Raw genomic sequence first — 13,638 nt, 5'->3', positions numbered from 1 at the left:
CATTTTGCTACAACTTTGGAAGTTTTCTTGGGGTCATTGTCCATTTGGAAGACCCATTTGCGACCAAGCTTTAACTTCCTGACTGATGTCTTGAGATGTTGCTTCAATATATCCACATAATTGTCGTGCCTCATGATGCCATCTATTTTGTGAAGTACACCAGTCCCTCCAGCACCCCCACAACATGATGCTGCCACTCCCAATGACTTAAAATCATACAATGTGATTTTCTGGACTTTTGTTTTAGATTCCGTCTCTCACAGTTGAAGTGTACCTATGATAAAAAAATTACAGACCTCTACATGCTTTGTAAGTAGGAAAACCTGCAAAATCGGCAGTGTATCAAATACTTGTTCTCCCCACTGTGTGTGTGTGTATATATATATCTATACATACAGTGCCTTGCGAAAGTATTCGGCCCCCTTGAACTTTGCGACCTTTTGCCACATTTCAGGCTTCAAACATAAAGATATAAAACTGTATTTTTTGTGAAGAATCAACAACAAGTGGGACACAATCATGAAGTGGAATGACATTTTTTGGATATTTCAAACTTTTTTTAACAAATCAAAAACTGAAAAATTGGGCGTGCAAAATTATTCAGCCCCTTTACTTTCAGTGCAGCAAACACTCTCCAGAAGTTCAGTGAGGATCTCTGAATGATCCAATGTTGACCTAAATGACTAATGATGATAAATACAATCCACCTGTGTGTAATCAAGTCTCCGTATAAATGCACCTGCACTGTGATAGTCTCAGAGGTCCGTTAAAAGCGCAGAGAGCATCATGAAGAACAAGGAACACACCAGGCAGGTCCGAGATACTGTTGTGAAGAAGTTTAAAGCCGAATTTGGATACAAAAGATTTCCCAAGCTTTAAACATCCCAAGGAGCACTGTGCAAGCGATAATATTGAAATGGAAGGAGTATCAGACCACTGCAAATATACCAAGACCTGGCCGTCCCTCTAAACTTTCAGCTCATACAAGGAGAAGACTGATCAGAGATGCAGCCAAGAGGCCCATGATCACTCTGGATGAACTGCAGAGATCTACAGCTGAGGTGGGAGACTCTGTCCATAGGACAACAATCAGTTGTATATTACACAAATCTGGCCTTTATGGAAGAGTGGCAAGAAGAAAGCCATTTCTTAAAGATATCCATAAAAAGTGTTGTTTAAAGTTTGCCACAAGCCACCTGGGAGACACACCAAACATGTGGAAGAAGGTGCTCTGGTCAGATGAACCCAAAATTGAACTTTTTGGCAACAATGCAAAACGTTATGTTTGGCGTAAAAGCAACACAGCTCATCACCCTGAACACACCATACCCACTGTCAAACATGGTGGTGGCAGCATCTTGTTTTGGGCCTGCTTTTCTTCAGCAGGGACAGGGAAGATGGTTAAAATTGATGGGAAGATGGATGGAGCCAAATACAGGACCATTCTGGAAGAAAACCTGATGGAGTCTGCAAAAGATCTGAGACTGGGACGGAGATTTGTCTTCCAACAAGACAATGATCTAAAACATAAATCAAAATCTACAATGGAATGGTTCAAAAATAAACACATCCAGGTGTTAGAATGGCCAAGTCAAAGTCCAGACCTGAATCCAATTGAGAATCTGTGGAAAGAACTGAAAACTGCTGTTCACAAATGCTCTCCATCCAACCTCACTGAGCTCGAGCTGTTTTACAAGGAGGAATGGGAAAAAATGTCAGTCTCTCGATGTGCAAAAACTGATAGAGACATACCCCAAGCGACTTACAGCTGTATTCGCAGCAAAAGGTGGCGCTACAAAGTATTAACTTAAGGGGGCTGAATAATTTTGCACGCCCAATTTTTCAGTTTTTGATTTGTTAAAAAAGTTTGAAATTTCCAATAAATATTGTTCCACTTCATGATTGTGTCCCACTTGTTGTTGATTCTTCACAAAAAAATACAGTTTTATATCTTTATGTTTGAAGCCTGAAATGTGGCAAAAGTTCAAAGTTCAAGGGGGCCGAATACTTTCACAAGGCACTGTATATATATATATATATAGGCCTAATGTCCCCCTTAACTTAAACAGGCAGGGTATAAAACGGATTTTGGCCCCTTACCTCGGACGGTCAGACTTGCGGTGGAGGTATGGTGACCCACGGTGAAGGTGACTGTGCCCGAGTCGGCCTGCGTGACCCCTCTGAGGGTGAGGCTGTGGACCTTGCCCTGGGCACGGATCAGGTTCATTTCATTGTTCTGCAGAGGGACGTCCGCAAGCTTCCACTGGACCTCCTTGGCGTCATCGTGGGACAGATGGCACTCAAAGTGGACATCCTCCCCCTCGTGCACCGAACAGCTGTTCAAGACCTTCACTATGGTCACCTCCACCTCTGTTTGATAAAGCCAGTCATGTGTTGTTACTGGCTAGATGTGAAGCTTACTCTAAAGGACAGATAATGTCTATATAGGTGTTAATGGTTAGGTGCCAACAGAAATAGGGCACCTTACCATGTACACTCAGTACAGTTACAGTACAGAGACAACGGTTAAGAGTACGGTTGTGGAAAAGACACAAGGTTGCACCTGTCAACACAGAAAACAGACGAAATGGAAGTGTGAGACAGTCCGTTGCCCTTAACAGTGGAATGGAATGGTGGAAAGGTTATGACGGTAGACGTGTAGAGGAAGATGCGTGAAGGACATGAAGGACATAGGAAGTTTGAAGTGACTGAAGAAAAGTATGAAGATCACCAAGCATTAATTCGGTGCCCTTTAAGGCCTTTGGTCCTCTAAAGCCTAGCGTGACATTAGTCTTGTGGGAATCACTCAGGATGGAAAGTGGTTGGTAGGGATTGAGTGAATTAGAAGATAAGTGCCATGAGGTGTGATAAGTGCCATAAGTTCAAGAGGTGTGTAAGAGAGAGAATGATTGAGAAGAATGGCAGAGGACAATAGCAGACTTTCATCTTGTTCCCTACCCTGTACAGTGAGCACGGAGGAGGTCTTCTGGTAACCTGTGTCACAGATATACTCCCCAGAGTCAGCCCCTTGTAGGCTATAGATGATAAGCTTCACAATGGCCCCTTCCTGTTTCAGCTGATACTTGTTGTTAGACTCCAGGACCCTGTCGCCACGGCTCCAGACAACGCTGGCCCCAGGCTTGGTGATCTCACAGCGGAGGATGGCAATCTCACCTGCGTCCCACTCTAGATTCTGTAGTCGAGTTTTGAAGTAAACGGGCAGGGCTAGGTAGGAACGGTAGAGGTTGGGAGAGGTGAGATGGTGAAACGTTTTGAGAGCACAATTATGCCCCCAAACCACAATTAATACACAAGGAAATGTTTTTTCACAACAGCACAACTGCTAAAACAGAATACTTTTTTCTCAGCCTACCCTTCACAGAAAGGTGTGCTGTGGTTTTCCAGTCACCACTGTCACAGGTGTAGCTGCCTGAGTCTTCTGGGTCTAGGTTTTGGATGACTAGCCTAGCGCTGTGCCCTTCCTGGATGATGTTATACTTGGCACAGAGGCAAAGACCCACCTCCCCCTTCCTCCATTCCACAGGGACTCCAGGTTTTGAAAGCTCACAGTGCAGGGTAACACTGCCCCCCTCCTCAGCCTGTTGGCTCTGCAGCTCTTTAGTGAAAATGACTGGGAGAGCTGACAAATAAAAATCCCAAAAGATGAATTGTAAATCTACAGATCCAAAAAGCTTTAATGAACAAAATGGTAGGCATCATTCCAAGGAAACTGTTTTGTTACATAACTTTAACTTTGACTAACTGTTTATTGCATTTCTGTTAATACATGTGGAGCTCCAGTTTAAATGTTGTGCTAGTGATGAATGGAGCAGCAGTGACAAGGTCTTCATCATCCTACTGTACCATTGACTTTCAGGCATGCTGAGCTCCCTGTGTCTCCAGTCCTGCACTGGTAGCTTCCTGTGTCTTCGGGTTTCAAATCACAGACTTGGAGGTCCACACGGCAATCTTTCTGCTTCATCTGGTACTTTTCTCCAGACTTCAGCACCTGTGTTCCCTTCCTCCATTCCACGGGGACCCCAGGTTTAGAGAGCTCACAGTGCAGGGTAACACTGCCCCCCTCTTCAGCCTCCTGACTCTGCAGATCTTGTTTGAATATGACTGGGAGAGCTGAGAAATTAAAGGGTTACAAAAAGGTATCTGCAGACTGCATTCACTGTTACAATGCCTCAATAAGAGATATTGCTAAACCATATGGTGAAGAAGTTCCCAATGGAACGATGTCTCTATGTATGGTGAACACTTTCAAGGACCATTTATATATGCACTCTCCTCTGCTTGGTGTCCGTCCAGACCAGCAGCTGTAAAAAGGATTTGCTGTGTGACCTACCAACACCACCACCACCACCACCTGAAAGTGAGATATTAACTATGGGTTTACACATAACCAAGATGATTTGTGCACAGCACTGCATGAAGAATCCTGGTCTCTGAACTAAATTTGACATTTTGTATGCAGAATTCCATTGGAATATCATCATCAAGCTACAAAGAATCTACAACAAGTACACTCCTGCAAGGTCAACAATAGACAACAAAGCTAGATCTATCCTGTTGTCTCGTAATTTACCCCACTTTACCCCTACCTACAATATACCGTATGTACATAGTTACCTCAATTACCTCGACGCCCTGCACTTCAACTCAGGACTGGTATTCCCTGTATATCGCCATCTTATTTTTACTCGTTATTCTTATTCGTTATTCACTATGTATTTATTTACACTATTTCTTTTTTGTTTTTGTTTTTTTTAATCTTTGTTTAGCTCTGCGTTGTTGGAAAAGTAAGCATTTCACTGGTAGTCTACTCATGTGGTTTATGTAGCATGTGACAAAAACATTTTATTTGAAAAGACAACAAAATAAAGACCTACTTCCTGCTTCTGTAATACACCACAACGGCAAGCTACTGAAAAAGAAAGCTTGTCCTTTCATACCACAAGCTTTTACCACCGTTTCCTCTTCAGTCTCTGGTTTTTTGGGGGGTGCCAGGAGCAACTGGTGTCTCCACAACTACAAACATGACAAATCAAATTGAATATCTATTCATTATAACATAACTTTAAAATTGCGCACTTGAGCGAACCAGACGGAATCGAAAAAAGCCCATTGTCCACATCTTACCTATTCACATGGCAACCGTCAATGTAGGCTCCTTTCTATCGACTATCATTTAGAAGCATTGCAAATAATCCAATCAAAACAATACTTGTAGCAATGTGCCAAATTCAGCAGAATATCTTTTCAATAAAGAGTGTACTTTGTCGACTGAAGGATGGAATGAATAGGAACTATTACAGATACAGTACGAGTTTAATAGCTTTTGCATTTAGAAATGCACATGAGCAAACACGGCCCAAATTCAACAAATTCTGCCCGCTCATTATGAACAATGCACTTGTTGACAGATACAAACTATAGGCTACAGCAGAAGGAGCCCTGTTGTTACCTCATATCACAGCGATAATGCCGTGTATTGATCCTGGGAAGAAAACACTTCAATTTGCTCAACCAATGGCTCAACTTAACCCAAATGCAAACATTTTGACTATATTAGCCCACACAGCTACAAGGATCCACTTCCATGTTTGGTTTAAGATATTGAAGCTTAAAGAGACACCAACTGATATATAGAACCATCTTAAAATGATTGACTTTGGTTTAGATACAAGCATCATGAAAAAGGGTAACTTAACTTAATCCTCTGGCTCAATTTACCCCAAAACCTCTACCTTAACCGTTACGTCAAGAGGTCAAACTCCTTGAGGAGGTCACTAGGTGTTGGGTTAAAGGAAAAATCCACCCAAAACCACTAATTTCTAAATTTTACAATGTTAAATAACAGTAATATGTGATTATTTTTTTGTGAAACATTGTTTTATTTTGTCGTTATAATAGCAACATGTGAAAATCATTCTGGAAATCTGTTGCAGCTCAAGTCGACTATACAACCAACAATGCAATGCTCTCTTTATGGGCTGGCTGGCTAGCTAGCAAGCAAATGTAGCTACACACAATAATACCAAAGTAAATATCAGCATGTGAAGTAGCTAGTTGTAAAATCGCCTAAAACTGCACTATCAATTTAGGAGTCTACAATTTCACCGTGTTCAACCAGCAGGATGATGTGTCACACAGAGTGGAGCCTGACATTCACAACGGCCATGCCACGACACCATGAAATGCACCCTGGACTGAAGAGGCAGACAAATACTGTAGGAGAAATGTGGTGGACCATCTGTTAAATTTACATCTCTCGAGGCAGGAATATCAGAGAAGTATGATCAATGGCTCGTTTAAGAGAAGACAACCTCCCGCATTATGACACTGGCCAGTATTGACCACTGGCCACTGGTCGTATTTCTATTAACTTCCAGTGTGGTGAAAGCAGTTTTATTGTAGTGCTACGTCATACTGGTCGAATTTCTACCTGCTTGAACGGCAATAGCTCAGATACACGTGAAAACATGAAATGACCCTGGGAATCGATAAAACATCGCTCAGAGACATACATTTAAAAAATATATATATACATTTAAAAATATGAATATATCCTTTGAGGTCGCTACATTACCCCTTTCCTTTGGGAGAGTGTGTCCCCACGTTTCTCTATACCCCTCACGTGTCCCTCACGTGTACACACCTCTCCAATGGCCTCAGGGGTGCCATCGCACTTTGGACACCAATGTAGCGAATTTGGGGGGTAGCCTTAACTTAACTTCAACACCTGGACAAGACCACAAAATGAACCAAAGACCTAGAAAATGAGCCACAATGATAAAACAGTGTATTTAGTTTGCCTGAAAAGATTGGCCTAAGAGCACCAGATCCTATATAAATGCGACACAATGCACCCGGTAGATTATGAGCTCAACAGGCAACAGATCTGTCTTTTTTTGTACCGGCTAAACAGACACACTAGAAAAAAAGGTATGAGCTCAACAGACACACTAGAAAAAAAAGGTATGAGTTCAACAGACACACTAGAAAAAAAAGTATGAGCTCAACAGACACACTAGGAAAAAAAGGTATGAGCTCAACAGACACTAGAAAAAAGGTATGAGCTCAACAGACTGACTAGACTAAAAAGGTATGAGCTCAACAGACCCACTAGAGAAAAGAAATGTGAGCTCAACAGACAACAGATAGTAGTAGAAGGACCTGGTAGGAATATGAGCTGTCTTCTTTTCTACTGTCTCCTCCTTTTGGGGCTACAGTTTGGGGACAGCAGTAGCAGCAGGCTTCACAGCTATGGCAAAATACCAAAATGACTACCGGTATATGATTTAACTTCCTTATCTGTCTAGTAAGCAGAATGCTAAACAAAAAGCATGAGAACATGAACATAAACGTGTCATACAACAGTACTCAAAGAGAGAAACCAGTGACACAGACTACCAAAACAATTGCCTACACTGCAAGTGAGGGACAAAGATTAAACAAAATAAGATTTCTGGACACACTAACACGACTACAAGATTATGCAGAGACCCAAAAATGTGTCATACAATGGAAACCAGATGTTTGACTCAATTCCATTTATTCCATTCCAGCCATTAGAATGAGCCCGTCCTCCTATTGCTCCCCCCACCAGCCTCCCCTGTATGACGCAATATAAATTCCTGTTTATGCTGTCACATGATTCATTGCGTTATCTGCTTTTATAACAAAACGTTTTTTAAACAAACACCCCCATTCAAATCGAGGGAAAATGAATCAGACCAAGAAAAAACACATTGGTATACGTCAAGTAAAGAAAACACTCACTTGACATATACTAAGAGGATCACAAGATGACGCACAGACCCCACAAATAAGCCACACCGTGCTGAAGCCACAAACAATGTCCGCTTGAACAGATAGGAACTGCTGCTCGTTGGCCTATCTGACTGACATTATCCACCAGATTCAAAAACACATAACATACAGAAACACCAGAATACAGTATTGAAATTGCTGTGACATGCATGAGCTATGAGCTCAACGGACAAGAGACACACGACATGATCAAAAGTATGTGGACACCTGCTCGTCGAACAGCTCATTCCAAAATCATGGCATTAATATGGAGTTGGTTCCCCCTTTGCTGTCATAACAGCCTCCACTCTTCTGGGAAGGCTTTACACCAGATGTTGGAACATTGCTGCAGGGACTTACTTCCATTCAGCCACAAGAGCATTAGTGAGGTCGGGCACCGATGTTGGGCGACTCGGCCTGGCTCGCAGTCGGCTTTCCAATTCATCCCAAAGGCGTTCGATTGGGTTGATGTCAGGGATCTATGCAGGCCAGTCAAGTTCTTCCATACCGATCTCCACAAACCATTTTTGTATGCACCTGCCTTGTGCATGTGGGCATTGTCATGCTGAAACAGGAAAGGGCCTTCCCCAAACTGTTGCCACAAAGTTGGAAGCACAGAATCATCTAGAATGTCATTGCATGCTGTAGTGTTAAGATTTCCCTTCATTGGAACTAAGGGGCCTAGCCCGAACCATGAAAAAGAGCCCTGCTCGGCTATGGAAACCCATTTCACGAAGCTCCCGACGAACAGTTCTGGTGCTGACATTGCTTCCAAAGGGCATTTAGAACTCTGGAGTGAGTATTGTTTAGCACTCGGGGGTCCCAGTCTGTGAGCTTGTGTGGCCTACTGTACCACTTCGCAGCTGAGTTGTTGTTGCTCCTAGATGTTTCCACTTCACAATAACAGCCCTTACAGTTGACCCGGGCAGCTCTAGCAGGGCAGAATTTTGACGAACTGACTTTTTGGAAATGTGGCATCCTATGACTGTGCCACGTTGAAAGTCATTGAGCTCTTCAGTAAGGTCATTCTAATACCAAGGTTTGTCTATGGAGATTGCTTGGATGTGTGCTCGATTTTATACGTGTCCGAAACGGGTGTGGTTGAAATAGCCAAATCCATTAATTTGAAGGTGTGTCCACATACTTTTGTATAAATAGTGGAGCTCATATTTTTCTACCAGAGGCTTCTACCACGGTCTTCTTCTCTACAGTCTCCTTCTGAGGCTCCGTTTTGGGCGTGGCAGGAGCAATAGGGCTGCAGGCTTAGAGACTATTACAAAACACCACAATAACTAAACATTCTTCAACAAGTAACCAGAAATATTTATCTGTTCAACTGTCTCTTTCTGGGGTTCTGGTTTGGTGGCAGCAGGAACAGCAGGCTTCAAAGCTTCAAAATTCATTTTTCAGCTCAACAAACAGTGGCACAAACAAACCACAAGAAACTTGCAGCATAGTGACATATGCACTCACTGTAAAAGGACGTCGAAGACTATCAACATCATTTACATTTAAGTCATTTAGCAGACGCTCTTATCATCATCAGGACCAAGCAGCAAGACAAAATGCACATATGGCAAGTGAAAGCAGACAACCAAACCGTTCTCCATGTCCACTCCCCTCCCGACCTTCTTCCAGTTTGGTATCCTGCTTTAGAGGCTCTTGTTTGGGTGAAAATGGGGTAGCTGGGGGCTTCACAGCTATGATAAAACATCCAACTTTGAACGGCAAAGCAAACCATACATCTGCAAGTCTACTAAGAATACAGCTGGCTTAACATTCACCCTTTGGGCTATGATGGTGGAAAGCTTTTCGCAATATGATGGGATTCAAGTTGACCCATATAGCATCCCATATGAATTGACGTTGAGGAAGAATACATAGAGATAACAGTGCTTGTACTCATCAAAGGAGCTTGCTCATTAAATGAACGGCAAATCATGTCATCGGAGTTCAAATATGGAGCCCAAACACAACTGTCGTTCAAATGCATCAAGGTGATATGTAGCATTTTCCTGAATATTTGTCCTTATTTTTGTAAAACGTTATTTACTTCACCATTCCTCCATTTCAGAACACATATAAAATGATAGAAACAAACGGAAACAATTAATGAATTTGAAGACAACATTCAGTAGAGTACAACAAAGGTTACACCTGTGAACATAAGAACATTTTTGTGATATTCAATTAAAACTTATGAAGTGACAAAAGGCACTTCTGAATATATCAATTTTCTCTTACCCTTAATCTTGAGACTGGCTGTAGTCTTCTGGTCTCCACACACACAGCTGTAGTCTCCACTGTCCTCTGGTACTACTTTGCTGATCAGGAGTTCACTCACAGATTCTTTCTGCTTCATCTGGTACTTTTCTCCAGACTTTAGCACCTGTGTTCCCTTCCTCCATTCCACAGGGACTCCAGGTTTAGAGAGCTCACAGTGCAGGGTAACACTGCCCCCCTCCTCAGCCTCCTGGCTCTCCAGCTTGTGTTTGAAGGTCACAAGTTGGGCTGTGGAACCGAACCATTAGGTGGTTAGTTTTGAATTAAATTATTTTTTTAAACGAACAACTAAAATCACCGTAGCATAGTCAATGGAACACCGACAAAGGAGCAAGGGACAAAGTAATACAAATACAAACAAATTATAGAAACAACCAATCTGTAACACCATGACTCAAACCAATATAGACAAAAACACACAGACAACACTGAAACAGACTACCCACAGACACAAAGATACAACCCAGAGATACAAACAAAAAGACAGACATGGTCACGCCCTGACCTTAGAGAGCCTTTTTATTTCTCTATTTGGTTAGGTGGGGTGTGATTTGGGTGGGCATTCTATTTTTTCTATTTCTTTGTTGGTCGGGTATGGTTCGAAATCAGAGGCAGCTGTCTATCGTTGTCTCTGATTGGGGAACATACTTAGGCAGCCCTTTTTCTCACCTTTGATTATGGGATCTTGTTTTTGAATAGTTACTGTCTAGCACTGCAGAACTTTACGTTCGGTTTTTTGTATTTTATTGTTTTGTCGGAGTTCAGTATTAAAATTCATGAACATTTTCCACGCTGCGCTTTGGTCTCACTCATCTAACGACGAACATAACAGAAGATCCCACCACAAACTGACCAAGCAGCGTGGTCAGGAGGAGAGGACACGACAGAAACAGATGACGTGGGCGTCGGTGCTGAGGGGTGAGTCCGAGACCGAGGAGGAATTCTTGGACCGTTTGAGCGAGGAGTGGTTGGCAGTGGAAAGGGACGAAAGAGTTTGGAGGGGTTGGAGTCTGGAGCAAGACAGTCGCTTTGAGGAGCATGTGACTCTTCAGGCACCATGCTTTGCGGTTACACATACTGTGTCTTCGGTACGCATCCACAGCCCGGTGCGCTCTGGGCCAGCTCCCCGCATTTGCCTTGCTAGAGTGGGCATTCAGCCAGGATGGGTTGTGCCGGCTCAGCGATCCTGGTCTCCACACACACAGCTGCCTCCTCTGTCCAGGATATCCTGTGCCGGCTCTACGCACTGTGTTGCCAATGCGCCTTCACAGCCTAATGCGTCCTGTGCCAGGTCCCCGCACTTGCCGGGCTAAAGTGAGCCTCCAGCCAGGACGGGTTATGCCAGCTCTGCTCTCCAGACCTTCAGTGCTCCTCCACGGTCCAGTATATCCTGTGCCAGCTCCATGCACCCGGCCTCCAGTGCATGTCTCATGCCTGGTACGTCCTGTGCCTGCTCCACGCACGAAGCCTCCAGTGATGATCCATGGCTCAAAGCCTCCAGTGATGATCCATGGCTCGAAGCCTCCAGTGATGATCCATGGCTCGAAGCCTCCAGTGATGATCCATGGCACAAAGCCTCCAGTGATGATCCATGGCCCAGAGCCTCCAGTGATGATCCATGGCCCGGATGCTCCAGTGATGATCCATGGCCCGGAGCCAGCAGTGATGATCCATGGCCCGAAGCCTCCAGTGATGATCCATGGCACAAAGCCTCCAGTGATGATCCATGGAGAGGAGCCTGCAGTGATAATCCTTGGCAAGGAGCCTCCAGCGACGGTCCCCAGTCCGGAGCCTCCAGCGACGGTCCCCAGTCCGGAGCCTCCAACGACGGTCCACAGTCCGGAGCCTCCAACAACGGTCCACAGTCCGGAGTCTCCAGCGACGGTCCACAGTCCGGAGTCCATGACAACGATCCACGGTCCAGAGTCCACGACGATCCACGGTCCGGTTCCTCCAGTGCCGATCCATGGTCCGGTTCCACGGAAGCGGAGGGATCAGCGAGCAGAGCGGGATCTACGTCCCGAGCCGCCACCGAGGATAGATGCCCAACTGGACGCTCCTCCATGGAGTCAGGTTTTGCGGCCGGAGTCCACACCTTTGGGAGGAGTACTGTCACGCCCTGACCTTAGAGAGCTATTTATTTCTCTATTTGGTTAGGTCGGGTGTGATTTGGGTGGGAATTCAATTTTTTCTATTTCTTTGTTGGTCGGATATTGTTCTCAATCAGAGGCTCCAGACTGGATCTTGTCTATCATTGTCTCTGATTGGAGATCATACTTAGGCAGCCCTTTGTCCCACCTTTGTTTGTGGGATCTTGTTTTTGCATAGTTACTGTCTAGCCCTGCAGAACTTTATGTTCGGTTTTGTATTTTGTTGTTATGTCGGAGTTCAGTATTAAAAATTCTGAACACTTTACACGCTGCGCTTTGGTCTCATTCATCTAACGACGGACGTAACAGACATAACATTTCCTAAAACATGCCAAAGTCAACCAAAAAATGAACATCATAATCAACAATTGCTGGACACCCATACGTATAAAAAATTAAAAAACATTCTGCTTGACAATACACTGAACCTCCATTTGAAACATTGCATAAACTAGTAACAGGGCATTGCAGGGATGAAAGCACAACAGCTTTGCATATACATTATGATAAATAGTTAATAACATGTCTTCCTCCTACCCGTAATCTTGAGACTGGCTGTAGTCTTCTGGTCTCCACACACACAGCTGTAGTCTCCACTGTCCTCTGGTACTACTTTGCTGATCAGGAGTTCAATCCCAGATTCTTTCTGCTTCAGCTGGTACTTTTCTCCAGACGTCAGCACCTGTGTTCCCTTCCTCCATTCCACAGGGACTCCAGGTTTAGAGAGCTTACAGTGCAGGGTAATATTGCCCCCCTCCTCAGCCTCCTGGCTCCCCAGCTTTTGTTTGAATGTAACAGGTAGGCCTGGGGATTCAAAATAAACCATATAGAATACATTGAAAAACAATATGCCTAACCAATGATACGAGGCAATCAAACATGAGTGTATCCTCCAAAACCATGAGAAGGCACAGTTTAAAAAGCAGGTACTTGAACAATGAACCCGAAACACAGAAACAGAGACAGAATGATCACTAACAAAGACTAACAACATGATCAGCACAATGAAGACACACAAGACTACAAAGACACAAAGATCAACTGAACAGAGACAGATAACACACAGAGAGAGTTAAAGAAAAATGTCTGGGAATACTTCTATGCTTAAAAACCTCTTGGTGCTAGGGGGCAGTATTTTCATTTTTGGAAAAAAAACGTTCCCGTTTTAAATGGGATATTTTCTCAGGAAAAGATGCTAGAATATACATATAATTGACAGCTTTCGATAGAAATCACTCTAACATTTCCAAAACTGTAAAGATATTGTCTGTGAGTATAACAGAACTGAAAAATCCAATCCGGAAGTGCCCCAGGTTTTGAAAGCGCTGCGTTCCAATGACTCCCTATTCGGCTGTGAATGTACCATCAACGAGCAAACACTTTCTAC

At 43.7% G+C, this 13,638-nt stretch overlaps 1 protein-coding gene across 1 annotated transcript in view; it reads right to left on the bottom strand.

The window, feature by feature from the left end:
• Positions 1-13,638, bottom strand: part of LOC135558252 (obscurin-like) — a 97,276-nt gene that overhangs the window by 36,574 nt on the left and 47,064 nt on the right. Inside the window, exons 39-42 of the mRNA XM_064991973.1 lie at positions 3,865-4,140; positions 3,374-3,640; positions 2,959-3,225; positions 2,101-2,370 (exon numbers count right to left, since the gene is read on the bottom strand). Coding sequence (XP_064848045.1) covers positions 2,101-2,370; positions 2,959-3,225; positions 3,374-3,640; positions 3,865-4,140 — 1,080 coding nt within the window. The remainder of the gene's footprint in view (positions 1-2,100; positions 2,371-2,958; positions 3,226-3,373; positions 3,641-3,864; positions 4,141-13,638) is intronic.

Source organism: Oncorhynchus masou, chromosome 17 (genome assembly GCF_036934945.1).
Source record: "Oncorhynchus masou masou isolate Uvic2021 chromosome 17, UVic_Omas_1.1, whole genome shotgun sequence".
Lineage (NCBI taxonomy): Eukaryota > Metazoa > Chordata > Actinopteri > Salmoniformes > Salmonidae > Oncorhynchus > Oncorhynchus masou.
This window is presented reverse-complemented; position numbering and strand designations above follow the sequence as displayed.